Genomic DNA, 13,088 nt, shown 5'->3' on the forward strand with positions numbered 1-13,088 from the left:
TGTTGTTGGGACGCTTTCAAAGCATTTGTACGAGGGGTTACTATTAACTTCTCAGCACACGTGCATAAAAAAATGAAGGAGGAGAGAAAATTAATTGAAGATGAGATCTCGATACTTGAAAATAAACATCAAAACATGCCGTCAGACATGTCTTTACTACTGCGACTCAACAAAGCTAGATTCCGATATAACTCCATACTGAATCACGGCGCTACACAGTCGGTCTTCCAACAGTCGGCATCTTACTTTGCAGAGAACAACAAATGCGGTCATCTATTGGCCAACTATCTTAAACGTCGTGGTGAAAGGTCAGGCATCTCCTCCATCAAATTAGACACGGGGATAGAGGTCTCTGAGCCTGCTGCAATATCCCAGGCATTCATGGAATTCTATCAGAAACTGTACACCTCGGAGGCCTGCAGCCAAAAATTAATTACGGAATTCCTCGATGACTTACCGCATAAACAGTTAGATGCTATGGACAATGCCATATTGGACGAACCAATAACCCTTTCTGAAATATCTTCGACCATCAACTCCATGGCCCTCAAAAAGGCCCCTGGCCCAGACGGGCTGACGGTGGAATACTATAGAGAATTTCAAGATGTCCTAGCCCCATTTTATCTCCAATTCCTCGAACACCTCATGTCTCAGGGTGAAGCCTCTGGCTCCTTTACGGAAGCAACCATCATTGTACTTCCAAAACCTGACAAGGATAAGAGAGTCATCACTAACTATCGGCCGTTGTCACTAATCAATGTTGACACGAAAATCTACGCTAAATTGCTATCTACAAGACTTCAGTCAGTCATCACCAAAGTGATCTCGCCTGATCAAAGTAGATTCATTACTGGTCGTTATTCATGCGATAATACACGCATTTTCTCGCATATTATTGCACAGGCACATAGTCAACAACAGGAACTTTTGGCAGTGGGGCTAGACGCAGAAAAAGCCTTTGATCGTATAGAATGGCCTTTCCTTTTTCAGACGCTGCACTGGTATGGCTTCTCCGAGGACTACATCAAAAAACTTAGAGTCCTGTACTCTATGCCCACCACCAGGACGTATGTCAATAGCTCTATGTCATCATTTCGACTCACCAGAGGAACTAGACAGGGGTGTCCTCTCTCGCCACTTTTATTCAATCTGGCGTTGGAGCCGTTGATTCAACGTATTCGTACTAACCCTGATATCATTGGATATAAAATTGCTACTCAGGAAATTAAAATCTCTGCATATGCAGATGATATTCTGCTATATATTACACCTGCCTCTTTTCCTCACCTGCTATCAACCATCAAAGAATATGCGACTGTTTCAGGATATAAACTGAACACTGGTAAAACGGAGGTGATGCCTATTACGGGATCGGCTGCAGAATTTGAAGTAACATCCTATGGAGTAAAATGGTCAGCTACGTCTATGAAGTATCTGGGGGTACTCTTTGGACCCACTATTGCAGAAACTATACAGCTGAACTGCGATCACCTACTAGACTCCATCAAAGTGATTGTTAACAAATGGTCCCCCCTGACACTATCGTGGTGGGGCAGACTCGAAACTATAAAGATGATGCTGGCACCCAAGATTAACTACATCCTATATATGTTGCCTTTCCTTCTACCTCAAGCCTTTTACAAACAAGTTGACTCTCTACTCACGAAGTTCTTGTGGAATTCCAAACAACCTCGTATTGCGTTAGCTAAACTGAAGGCGCCTCGCACATGTGGTGGGGTATGTTTTCCCTCTTTTCAGCTTTACCATCATGCATTCATTATGAGACAATGGGCTGCAGGATATCATGGAATTAGAGAATGGGACCCCCCCTACTTGGATTGCTGTTGAAGATGCACTATATGGGAAACATCGTATCCAACACATAGCTGGCGTCCTACTTCCTAAAGTGGACTCACTTGATATAATCCTAAGGACTTATAAGATTGCTGTTTCATCTGTGGATTCTATGTTTACTGACGTGTGGGAGGCCTCTCCTTTGATACCCCTTTGGAATAATGGGCGTTTTCAAATTTCAAACTCTACTATATCATGGCGTGAATGGCAGAAATGTAGTATATGGGCTGTTCAGGACCTCCTGTGCTCGGAAGGATGGCTCTCTTTCCAGGACTTGGTTGTATCTAGAGGCCTTCCTAGCACTCAATACTTCAGATGGATGCAGCTCATGCACTGTATCCGGAGTTCTATGCCTACGACTCCTTCACTTACGGACCTTCCTGATCTGCACAGTTTCTTACATACAGTGGCAGGAACATCCCCTAAAGCGTCTGTGTGGTACAAACTATTGCAAAAGGCGAATTGTTTGGAGCCTCTGGAACTGAATCTCAAATGGACTCACCAACTTAATCTTCCTTCAGATGCTATTGATTGGGAAGAATTGTGGATGATCTTTTTCAAATCCATACGATCTGCTTCCCTCATTCAATCGATATACTTTGTCTTGCATAGAGCAGTGTGGACCCCTATACTCTCCCATAAAATAGACTTGAACTCAACTTCTTTATGTTGGTCTTGCAATCAGTGTGAGGTTTCCTTGGAACACCTACTCTTCTCCTGTTCTCATATTCAGGCATATTGGAACAGAGTATGGACGACTATATGTGATATCCTGCATATTCCCGATAAATTATCATTCAGTACTCTTATTGGTATGGCACAATCATTATCTATGCCTTTATCATTTGCCTCAACATGACTATTTACCATAATGATGGCCCTAGCTATACAGTCGGTACTTTATTGCTGGAAAGACCTCATCAAAGCTGACTTTCATATGTGGTGGAATGCCTTATGTCTTATTGCCAAATATGAAAAAGTATATGCTGAAAAATCTTGTACATTACCTAGATATTTTGATATATGGAAACCTGTACTTGACTACTGTACTGACTGACCTCTTTGTATTTACATGAATGTATTCTGTTTCTACTCTCGAATATGCTTACCTGCGCATATTACTAGATTGATATACATTTGTTCCATTATCTTTATATGCATGTTCATATACCTGCTGTGACATGTACTTCGAATTCTCATTGTATATTTTTCATTTCAATTGTCCTTGCCTATATATACAAAACCAATAAAACTTGTTCTGAACTTAAAAAAAAAAAAAGAAATATATCTTAGCATAAGAAGGCATTGGCAAATAATTGAGTTTTCAGCATTTTCTTAAAATTCATCCTCCCCATACAAAACCGCAGGGTACTTGGTACCTGGGGCAGGAGAGGGTTAACCGTTTGGTTACTCTTCCACGTCTCTCCAATCTTACTAAACATATATTTTGCTTCTTGAAGTTTTTGGGCTCCTTTTACAAAGGTGCGCTAGCGTTTTTAGCACTTGCACCGGATTAGCACGTGCTATAGCGCATGCTACCTGAAAAACTACCACCTGCTCAAGAGGAGGCGGTAGTGGCTAGTGCATGCGGCATTTTAGCGTGCGCTATTCCGCGCGTTAAGGCCCTAATGCACCTTTGTAAAAGGAGCCCTTTATGTGCTTAATTTATAAAATGTTACCTCCTGTTGTGAACATCCTGGAACGGTAAAATAGCATGACTAACTTTCAGAACAGTGTTTAAAATATTTATTCATGAAACTTTGAATGGGATTTGATGGTTAAATTATCACATTGAGTGTTGAATGAAACCGAAGCTAAGCAGTTTTGTCCCCATTAATATCAGATCTCACATAATTCAAAGTAGTAACAGTTTCTTCTTGAAATAACTGAAATGCTCAGAGTAAATAATGAATCATACCCCAATCTTAGGTGGTCTTCTAGACTTGATGAAGATATTTGGAGTATAGCAGTGGGATTCACAGATGTGGTTGCCTCTGTTATATTTGACTTGTGAATAAATGAGGATCTTTGAGTTCTGAATTTGCTATTGTCTTAATTTAAAGGGTTACTCCAAGAGTATTAAGACTGCTCATTAGCATTTTGAAGAAGATCCTGAGGGCCCAGTTTACTAAATTTTGAAATAGAAACATAGAAACATGACGGCAGAAAAGGGCTATAGCCCATCAAGTCTGCCCACTCCACTGACCCACCCCATTAAGTCTGAGTACTAATGACCTAGTTCCTTAACTCGACCCTCGTAAGGATCCTACTAGGGCATCCCATTTATTCTTAAAGTCAATAACGCTGGTGGCCTTGATCACCTGCTCTGGAAGCTTGTTCCAGTGATCTACAACCCTTTCTGTGAAGAAATACTTCCTTATGTCACTATCGAATTTCCCTCCTCTGAGTTTGAACGGATGCCTCCTTGTGACCAAGGGTCCCTTGAGAAAGAAGATGTCTTCTTCCACCTTGACACGTCCCGTGATGTATTTAAATGTCTCAATCATGTCCCCCCCTCTCCCTGCGCTCCTCTAGAGTGTAGAGCTGCAATTTGTTTAGTCTTGTTTGGTACCTATTCGGAGCCTATTCTATAAATAAATGGAGTCACTTTTATGTATTTTATAAAAAACTATGTAAGTGCGTATATGATCACATGCACATGGAAATGACTTTTTAAATAAATATCAGGGAGCATAGTGTGAGGTGGAGAGGTGGCCTAATAGTGCAGTAAACTGAGAGTCTAGGGAACTAGATTTGATTCCCACTGCACCCTCTATTGCCTCGGGTACAAAAAACCTCCACATTAGATTGTGAACCCACTAAGGACAGAGAAAGTACCTGCATATAATGTGTACAGTGCTGTGCATGTCTAGTAGCACTATAGAAATGATAAGGAGTAGGACTGTGTCTTGCTTTTCTGCCATTCAGTATTTTATAAAATGTCATGTATGTACAAATATGATCAAAAAAAAGAAAACCTGAGAGAAAAACTAGATAACATAAGGATTCACAACATTAAAGGTATAATCAGTCATAAGAGAATCCACTATTCAAATATAATCATATCAATTAATTCACGCATTCATTTAATAAATTAATAATATCATAATATAAAGCAATAATGATAAGAATCAAGATAAAGATAGAAAAACTCAGAGGAAGGATCAAAAAAGTTTTTTTCATCACAATGCACATTTCACAATGCATATGAAAATTACTTTTCAAAAATTACCCCCCAAGGGGAAATCTTTATCTTTATCTTTATTGGAAGCTTCTATACTGCTACTAATGACTGGGGAGTCAATTCAGAACAGTTTTTCAAAGACATCTGTAATGGATTTTAAATACAGATTGAGACGGATTCCACTGTGATTGTTGTCGGCCTCCTAGCTGCTTGGCTAGGGTATCATGTTTGCATTTGCATTATTACACTTTTACATATGTAAGCTACGTTTATACAAGATAACAGTTAACCCTTCTCACTAAGGGGCAGATTCTTAAAAACTAAAATCTGCTTTTAATGTGCTTGCTAAACCGGTTCCAGCCGGTTTAGTGTGCATGTAGTTTAGCAGCGGAATAGCAAAACGGTTGACCGAGGTCTTTTCCATGTTTTCTAGCAATCTCCAATACTGCCATGCAAATGTAGTACAGCAAGGTCATTAATATTAAAATGATCACTCCGAGCGATTCTCTATAATTGCCGAGTGAACCTTGTTGTGCCACATTTGCGGCCAAAACTTGCTGACAGGTCTGCGCTGTTGTTGCCTTGTTTTCTGATTAGTGCCTGAGTGCTGATTGGCTCAGGCACTAACAGGAAACTAAGGTTTGACAGTTCAGACCTGCCCCTCACCCCCCGCAAATTAAAATTAAAAAACAAACCTCAAATTGAAGATTGGCCGGAGAGATGTCTACTTTCTCCTGTCGCATCGCACAATCACCCGACACTGCCCCTCCTCCATAGCGGGTCAGATGCCCACTCCCTCATGCCACCATGCAGCCCCTCCCATGCTTCTGACAACCCCCGCCCCCTTCCCTTTACCTTGCTTCTGATGGCTAGCCAGAGGGATGCCTACTCCCTCCAGCCAGTAGGCCTGTCTCTTCAAAACAGCAGGCCTTCCCCTACCTGGTGCATCCTGGGATGCACCAGGGAGGGGTCTAAGGCTCTGATTGGCCCAGATGTCTAAGGCCCCTCCCATAGAAGAGACCTTAAACAACCAGTTTAACTCTTTCAGTAATGGGGTGGCACTTATCTGTCTTGATTTTCCTAGCAGAAACCTTGCTGCTGCATTTTGTACTATTTGGATCTGTCTGATCATGTATTTTGGCAAATCCAGAAAAGTTGCATTGCTGTAGTCGAAGATTGTGAGCCCCAGGAATATTACTATGTTGGACATTGCTTGGTGGGAGATGTAGGGTTTCAGTCCTCTAACCCAGTAAAATTTACCATAAGCATTTATGACGATGCGTTGGATCCAGCCATACTCCTAGGTTTCACACTACATTCTTGGATGATTCTATGGTATTGACATTTAGTGTTAGTTGAAAACTGGGGCAGTTTCCTCCTCATTTATTTATGAGAAATAGTTCTGTCTTTTCTTTGTTAGCTACTAGTCCGTTTGCTTGAAACCATCCAAAGATTTTCTCTAGGCCTGTCTTGATCATCTGTTTAGTTTTCACGTCCTGTCTCTTCAGTGGTATGATTAGTTGGATGTCATCTGTGTAGATGTAGCATTCCCACCCTAGTTTTCTGATTAATTTTCCCAGTGGTTGGAGGAAGATGTTGAACAGCATGGGTGACATTGCCGATCCCTGTGGTACCCCTATATCTGTTTCTCTGCAGTTGCTGGTATCCTCCTGTCTTTCTACTCTCACTAGTCTGTTAGATAGAAATGATTCTATCCATGCTATGTCAAATGGACGGGAACTGTTTCTTTCTTTGAAATGAAGCCATTACCTTTTATTTCCCACTAGAGTGGCAGATAAGACGGTGCAATTACCTACACTTTCAGTAGTGATCATTTGTCTGCATTTACCTGATGACTGCCTTACCCAAAATGCTGGGAACAACCCTTAGAACAGGGATCTCAAAGTCCCTCCTTGAGGGCCGCAATCCAGTCAGGTTTTCAGGATTTCCCCAATGAATATGCATGAGATCTATGTGCATGCACTGCTTTCAATGCATATTCATTGGGGAAATCCTGAAAAACCGACTGGATTGCGGCCCTCAAGGAGGGACTTTGAGACCCCTGCCTTAGAAGTACCACTGAGATTTTGCACTCAACATGCCTTAACTCTAGCTGTTAAAACATTTCTAGGGGCAAAATCTTAGTGTGAGTTAATAAAGAAGTCTCTAGGTCAGGGGTAGGGAATTCCGGTCCTCAAGAGCCGTATTCCAGTCGGGTTTTCTGGATTTCCCCAATGAATATGCATTGAAAGCAGTGCATGCACATAGATCTCATGCATATTCATTGGAGAAATCCTGAAAACCCGACTGGAATACGGCTCTCGAGGACTGGAGTTCCCTACCCCTGCTCTAGGTAAATCAAGCTCTGAATACAAATATTTGCTAGATTTCAGCAAAGTATTATATAATTATTTTTGTCTGATTTAAAAAACTATGGGGTCCGTTTTCTAAGTTTAACAAGTCCTTAACACATGGTTAGCTGCAGAATGTGTTGAAGCATTTTGCAGTATTTTATATGTCTGCACATGGTAACCCAAGTGCTACCGATTGTTTAGAAATATTTTTTCGAGGGGGCATGTTGGGGCAGAGAGTAAACCTCAGTTCCATCAATTCCACTTTTGCAACAAATGAATCAACTTCAGCCGGATCGTCAGAATGCCAGCAAAGTAGTATAACTTCAACTGGCTTGAGTCTTAATAGTTCCATACCCTGGAGTGAATAACACATTTACTTTTTTTTTTATATAAATATTTTTTTTAGCACACCATTGTGTTTAACTTTTTGTTGAAATTTTTCTTATTTTTGTACAGATTTTCATGCTAAGTAAAACATAATAGCACTTAGCTTAATGAATGCAACGGCATCCCATCCAACGAACATCCGTTTCAAGTCTTCTTCAAGGCTGAGGTGTACCATAGATTGATAATGCACTGCAAATCAAGTAAATGGAAGTTACCAAACTGCTCAAAGTTTCAATAAAACATCATTCAATCGGGCAGAGCCTACCTTCTAGCGCTGCTCTGCCCGTCTGTCTGTTGCAAAATTGCTGTAAAAAATGAGTGGATGCCACGGGTTGTAATTTTGAGGCCTCCAGGAACAGAAAAATACCTACTGTACCTGAATGCACACCACTTCAGTGTCTTAAAGCTTGTAGGTAGCTTATATATTTAAAATACAATAGGTATTTTTCTGAGTTAGCGCAGGCTTTACCTGGTCTCCAGCACGTGTAATTCCCTATCCCGCAATAGCTGCCATATCTTTCTTTCCCTTTATTACAGCCTCATTCTCATTGCTGTTTTTGCACTTTCATTTTTAATAAATTGGAATAAATATCTTTTTATAGATAATAGAAAACCTGGGTCCTCTGGAACTAATTCTAAATACTCCCAGTCACCACCGAGTTCACCATGGTAAGCAATATTAGTACTTATCTCTTTCATACTGTTTACTTTCCTTTTCTGATTTTCCTAACTATACTGAAATGTAAAACATTTAAGAGGCCTGATTAAAGGTACATCTCTCCAAAGCAGATGGATATATTTGGGGTTTTTTTTTTTTTACATCAAGATTTTGAAGCTATAAATTAAAATAAAACAGAACATATGACTATGAATGTTGGGTAGAGGGGTCTGGGTGTGGAAAGTGAGATAATGAGAAAGGATCCAAGAATTGAGATTGTGGATTTGTCAGAACTTTTGCTTTGGTAATAGAACAGTTGTGTAGTTAGATAAATGCAGTGTTCCTTGGACTGATAATAAATACATTTACAAAATCTTTATCTGTATATAAAGTATATCCGCCAATCATAACTTAACTTATGTCTCCTTAGCTCTTCCTTCTTTACTTGAGATACACGCCAGACACCTCTACTTATCATTTCCATGCCTCTACTAAATGTATGCCAGAGCTTGTACTCCATTTGCATTAAAATGGATGTATATAACAGCTGTTTTAATAGTGAATACTTTCCATGTTCTCTGTGGCAGTAGAAAAACATGAGTAATAACTAGAAATGCTTTACTATTCCATTCCAAATTTAGTTTAAATATTGTTTTCCTAAAGAAAGTGCAGCCTTTCAAAGGTGATTATGTACATGCCTGCGTTTTGTATTCCATGAATTAATCATTTCTTAAAATTGCATTTTATAGGCAGAAATCCTTATTGTATTGACTCAAATTATGGTGGCACCCTCATTATTTGGGATAGGCTTTTTGGTAAGTGGAATATATTTTGCTATTCAGTTCTGTGGTGGAAACATAGCAGTTTGTGTCCCATTAACTTTACATTTTCACTCTATTGTTCCAGGAACATTTGTGCCAGAAAAAGAGACAGTTATATATGGGCTAACACACCCTATAAATACATTTGAACTTTTCCAGGTCCAGGTAATTATTGATTTATATATACATAATATTATGAAATTCTTTCATGTCACCTACAGTCTGAGCCATTTTTTGGACATACTAGAAACAAATCATAAAGTATTGTTATAAATGGTCTGAGGTATTTTAGTTTTACATGTAGCTGATATAAGGGCAAAAGCAACAGACTTCAACCTTCTTAAGCCAACCTTCTGAGCCAGAAACAAGACATCTCTACTGATTTTGTATATTTATTAAATTTCTTGACTACATTCTTGAGAGCCTAGTCCAGCAATAAATAAAGTATGCAGCTGGACCACATACTTTATTTATTGCTGGGCCTTTATAGATTAGTGGTGTGGTATGAAAATTGTACCCAACTTTGAGTGCCATATTTATGCCTCATAAAAGAAAGCATAACTTCTGCACCCAAAGCTAAGTGTGAATAGCAGCTCTACACTCTCGAGGAACATAGGGAGAGGGGAGACATGATCGAAACATTTAAGTACCTCATGGGACGTGTCGAAGTGGAAGATGATATTTTTTTTCTCAAGGGACCCTCGGCCACAAGAGGGCACCCGCTCAAACTCAGGGGCGGTAAATTTCATGGCGACACCAGAAAGTATTTCTTCACAGAGAGAGTGGTTGATCATTGGAACAAGCTTCCAGTGCAGGTGATCGAGGCAGACAGCATGCCAGACTTTAAGAATAAATGGGATACCCATGTGGGATCCCTACGAGGGTCAAGATAAGGAAATTGGGTCATTAGGGCATAGACAGGGGGTGGGTAAGCAGAGTGGGCAGACTTGATGGGCTGTAGCCCTTTTCTGCCGTCATCTTCTATGTTTCTATGTTTCTATGATGGGTCATTTGGCCTTTATCTGCCATCATGTTTCTATGTTTCTATAATCAGAAAGTTCTATGACATCACAATGCAGGTGTAAAGAGCCTTAGCCTATAGGAAGAGGAGATGCAAATGTTAAGAGCCTTAGCCAATAGGGAGAGGAGGAGAGAGTGGCTGCTGCAGACACCAGAAAGTATTTCTTCACAGAGAGAGTGGTTAATCATTGGAACAAGCTTCCAGTGCAGGTGATCGAGGCAGACAGCGTGCCTGACTTTAAGAATAAATGGGATACCCATGTGGGATCCCTACGAGGGTCAAGATAAGAAAATTGGGTCATTAGGGCATAGATAGGGGGTGGGTAAGCAGAGTGGGCAGACTTGATGGGCTGTAGCCCTTTTCTGCCATCATCTTCTATTTTTCTATGTTTAATTCTGTAAAATTGTGTCTATCTTTTACAAATTTACCTCAACCACCCATGCCCCTCCTATGACCACACACTTGCTATCGGGTGGGAAATGAATGGCTTATGGGCTATGTTCCCTTTAAGCTGAGCACGTGAGCAATTCTAGGAGTGTCACTCACAGATTTTACACGATTGCTCACAAAAATACTTACAAATCTGGAAAATTGGTTTTTAGAACTTGTTGCTTGCACAAAAAAACTTTTGGGGGAACTTGTTGCTCACATGAGAAAAAATTTGCAGGCACCTAGCCAGTCTTTAGAAGGAGTATTTGGTTATGGGCAGGGAATGGGTATGAACTGTACCTTGAATTTAGTGCATGTTAAATTATCATACACTGCCACTTGTTCTGATAGAATGGGTGCAATTAGCCTCTCTATGGCAATATGCTGGGAGTGCCCCCAAGAGTTAGCCCACAGATTTTGCACTTACCACGCATGAATGTTTGCACCTAACGTACAGAGAGTGCAAAACTTTAAGAACATAAGAATAGTCTTCCTGGGTCAGACCAATGGTCCATCAAGCCCAGTAAACTGTTCTCACGGTGGCCAATCCAGGTCCCTAGCACCTGGTCAAAATCCAAGGAGTAGCAACATTCCATGCTACTGATCCAGAGCAAGCAGTGGCTTCCCCAATGCCTTTCTCAATAACAGATTATGGATTTTTCCTCCAGGAAATTGTCCAAACCTTTCTTAAAAAAAGCTACACTATCCACTCTTACCACAAACTCTGGCAATGCATTCCAGAGTTTAACTATTGTCTGAGTGAAAAAAATATTTCCTCCTAAGTTGTTAAGATTGTTGAGCATCTACTGTTTTTCTAATTATATTCTCTAATAAAATATCTTAGATAAAAAAAAAAGTATTTCCCTCTAACTTCATCGAGTATCCTCTAGTCTTTGTAACTTTTGACAGAGTGAAAAATCGATCCGCTTGTGCCCGCTCAGGATTTTGTAGACTTCAATCATATCTCCCCTCAGTCATCTCTTTTCCAAGCTGAAGAGCACTAACTTTTTTAGTCTTTCCGCATACAAGAGGAGTTCCATCCCTTTTATCATCTTGGTTGCTCTTCTTTGAACCTTTTCTATTGTCGCTACATCTTTCTTGTGATAAGGAGACCAGAATTGAATGCAATACTCCAGGTGAGGTCGCACCATGGCGCGATACAGGAGCATTGTTACATTCTTTACCACACTTCAATAAAAGGTCCTTAGCTGTTCTTTATATTAAAGCATTTGAAGGCCCATTTTTAGACAGAACATAGAAATTGTAATTGTTAGATCTAGGATGGAATGTGTACAATTCTAGTAGAATTTTAGAAAAGGATCTGCCAACACAGGGCCTTTTCTAAAATACATGCACAAATGCATCTGTGTTTGGTGGCTACAAGTGGTGGAAGCATCAATTTTACAATTGTTAACATATAAAACATCAATAGAGGGAATTTTGCAATTTACATATATAAATGCTGCTAATGGCACATGTAAAAGATATTTCAGAACATAAGCATGAATATCTTCCATTTTAGAATCCTGCACATGTAAATGTTCCTAATTAACTACAGAGACCACAATCTTTCTATACATTCAAATTTGAAGGAGGGGAAAACTAGGGGATTAAGGAGGAGATTCTCGGAGAATCTCGGAGAGAGCGAGAAACATAAGGCCTTGAGCATGCGCAGATGCTCAAGACCCAGGCAAGAGGCAGGAACTTCTTTCACTGGCACAGGCACGTCCAGTGGGGGGTGGCAGTTCACACGTAGGGGGGTTGTTCATGAGCGGGAGGAGCGATGCCGGTTCTCGAGAGGGGGTGCTCATAACTCGAGTCAATGCCGGTTTGCGAGACAAGATTTGTGAGAATGTTTTGCTCATCTTGCAAAACACTCACGAACCACGTTACTCGCAAACCGAGGTTTGACTGTACTTTTTGAAAATCTATAGGTACCCTAGAGCAGCTGTAAATCAGAAATTGATAAATTAAGGTATCCAAGTGTATTCCCTTTCTGAAATGGGAAATGGTAGATTTTGGCATCTCTCAAGCCCCATCTCCTCACCATCTGAATGTAGTACAGTTTTGTACGTGCAAATACTAGCTCTCTAAAACCGGGTTTTCCATGTGTATCCTACATATAAAAAGTCAATATTTACTTATGTAAATCACAGAGAGCTTCTAAAATAGCCACAATTCTTCCTTTTTACAAAACTGCATGTAATATTTTTCTTTTCATCCAGTTTCATCACTTGGTCTATATCTGGAACTCATTATGGAACACACCTGGACTTTGCAATAAGCTTTCTATCCTGTTCAAAGGTCCAGGATGGGGACCAGGCAAACCACGACTTGGCCTTCCTGAGGACATCCCTCCGGTAAACAGAGTTTTAACAGT

At 40.3% G+C, this 13,088-nt stretch overlaps 1 protein-coding gene across 4 annotated transcripts in view; it reads left to right on the forward strand.

The window, feature by feature from the left end:
- The window catches only part of LOC117354104 (alkylglycerol monooxygenase-like), a 375,767-nt gene that overhangs the window by 155,870 nt on the left and 206,809 nt on the right, over positions 1-13,088 (forward strand). For all 4 annotated transcript variants that reach the window (XM_033930979.1, XM_033930982.1, XM_033930983.1 and 1 more), the window contains exons 6-9: positions 8,382-8,448; positions 9,187-9,252; positions 9,344-9,423; positions 12,934-13,068. In XM_033930979.1, coding sequence (XP_033786870.1) covers positions 8,382-8,448; positions 9,187-9,252; positions 9,344-9,423; positions 12,934-13,068 — 348 coding nt within the window. The remainder of the gene's footprint in view (positions 1-8,381; positions 8,449-9,186; positions 9,253-9,343; positions 9,424-12,933; positions 13,069-13,088) is intronic.

The sequence above is a fragment of the Geotrypetes seraphini genome, chromosome 2 (genome assembly GCF_902459505.1).
Source record: "Geotrypetes seraphini chromosome 2, aGeoSer1.1, whole genome shotgun sequence".
Classification (NCBI taxonomy): domain Eukaryota; kingdom Metazoa; phylum Chordata; class Amphibia; order Gymnophiona; family Dermophiidae; genus Geotrypetes; species Geotrypetes seraphini.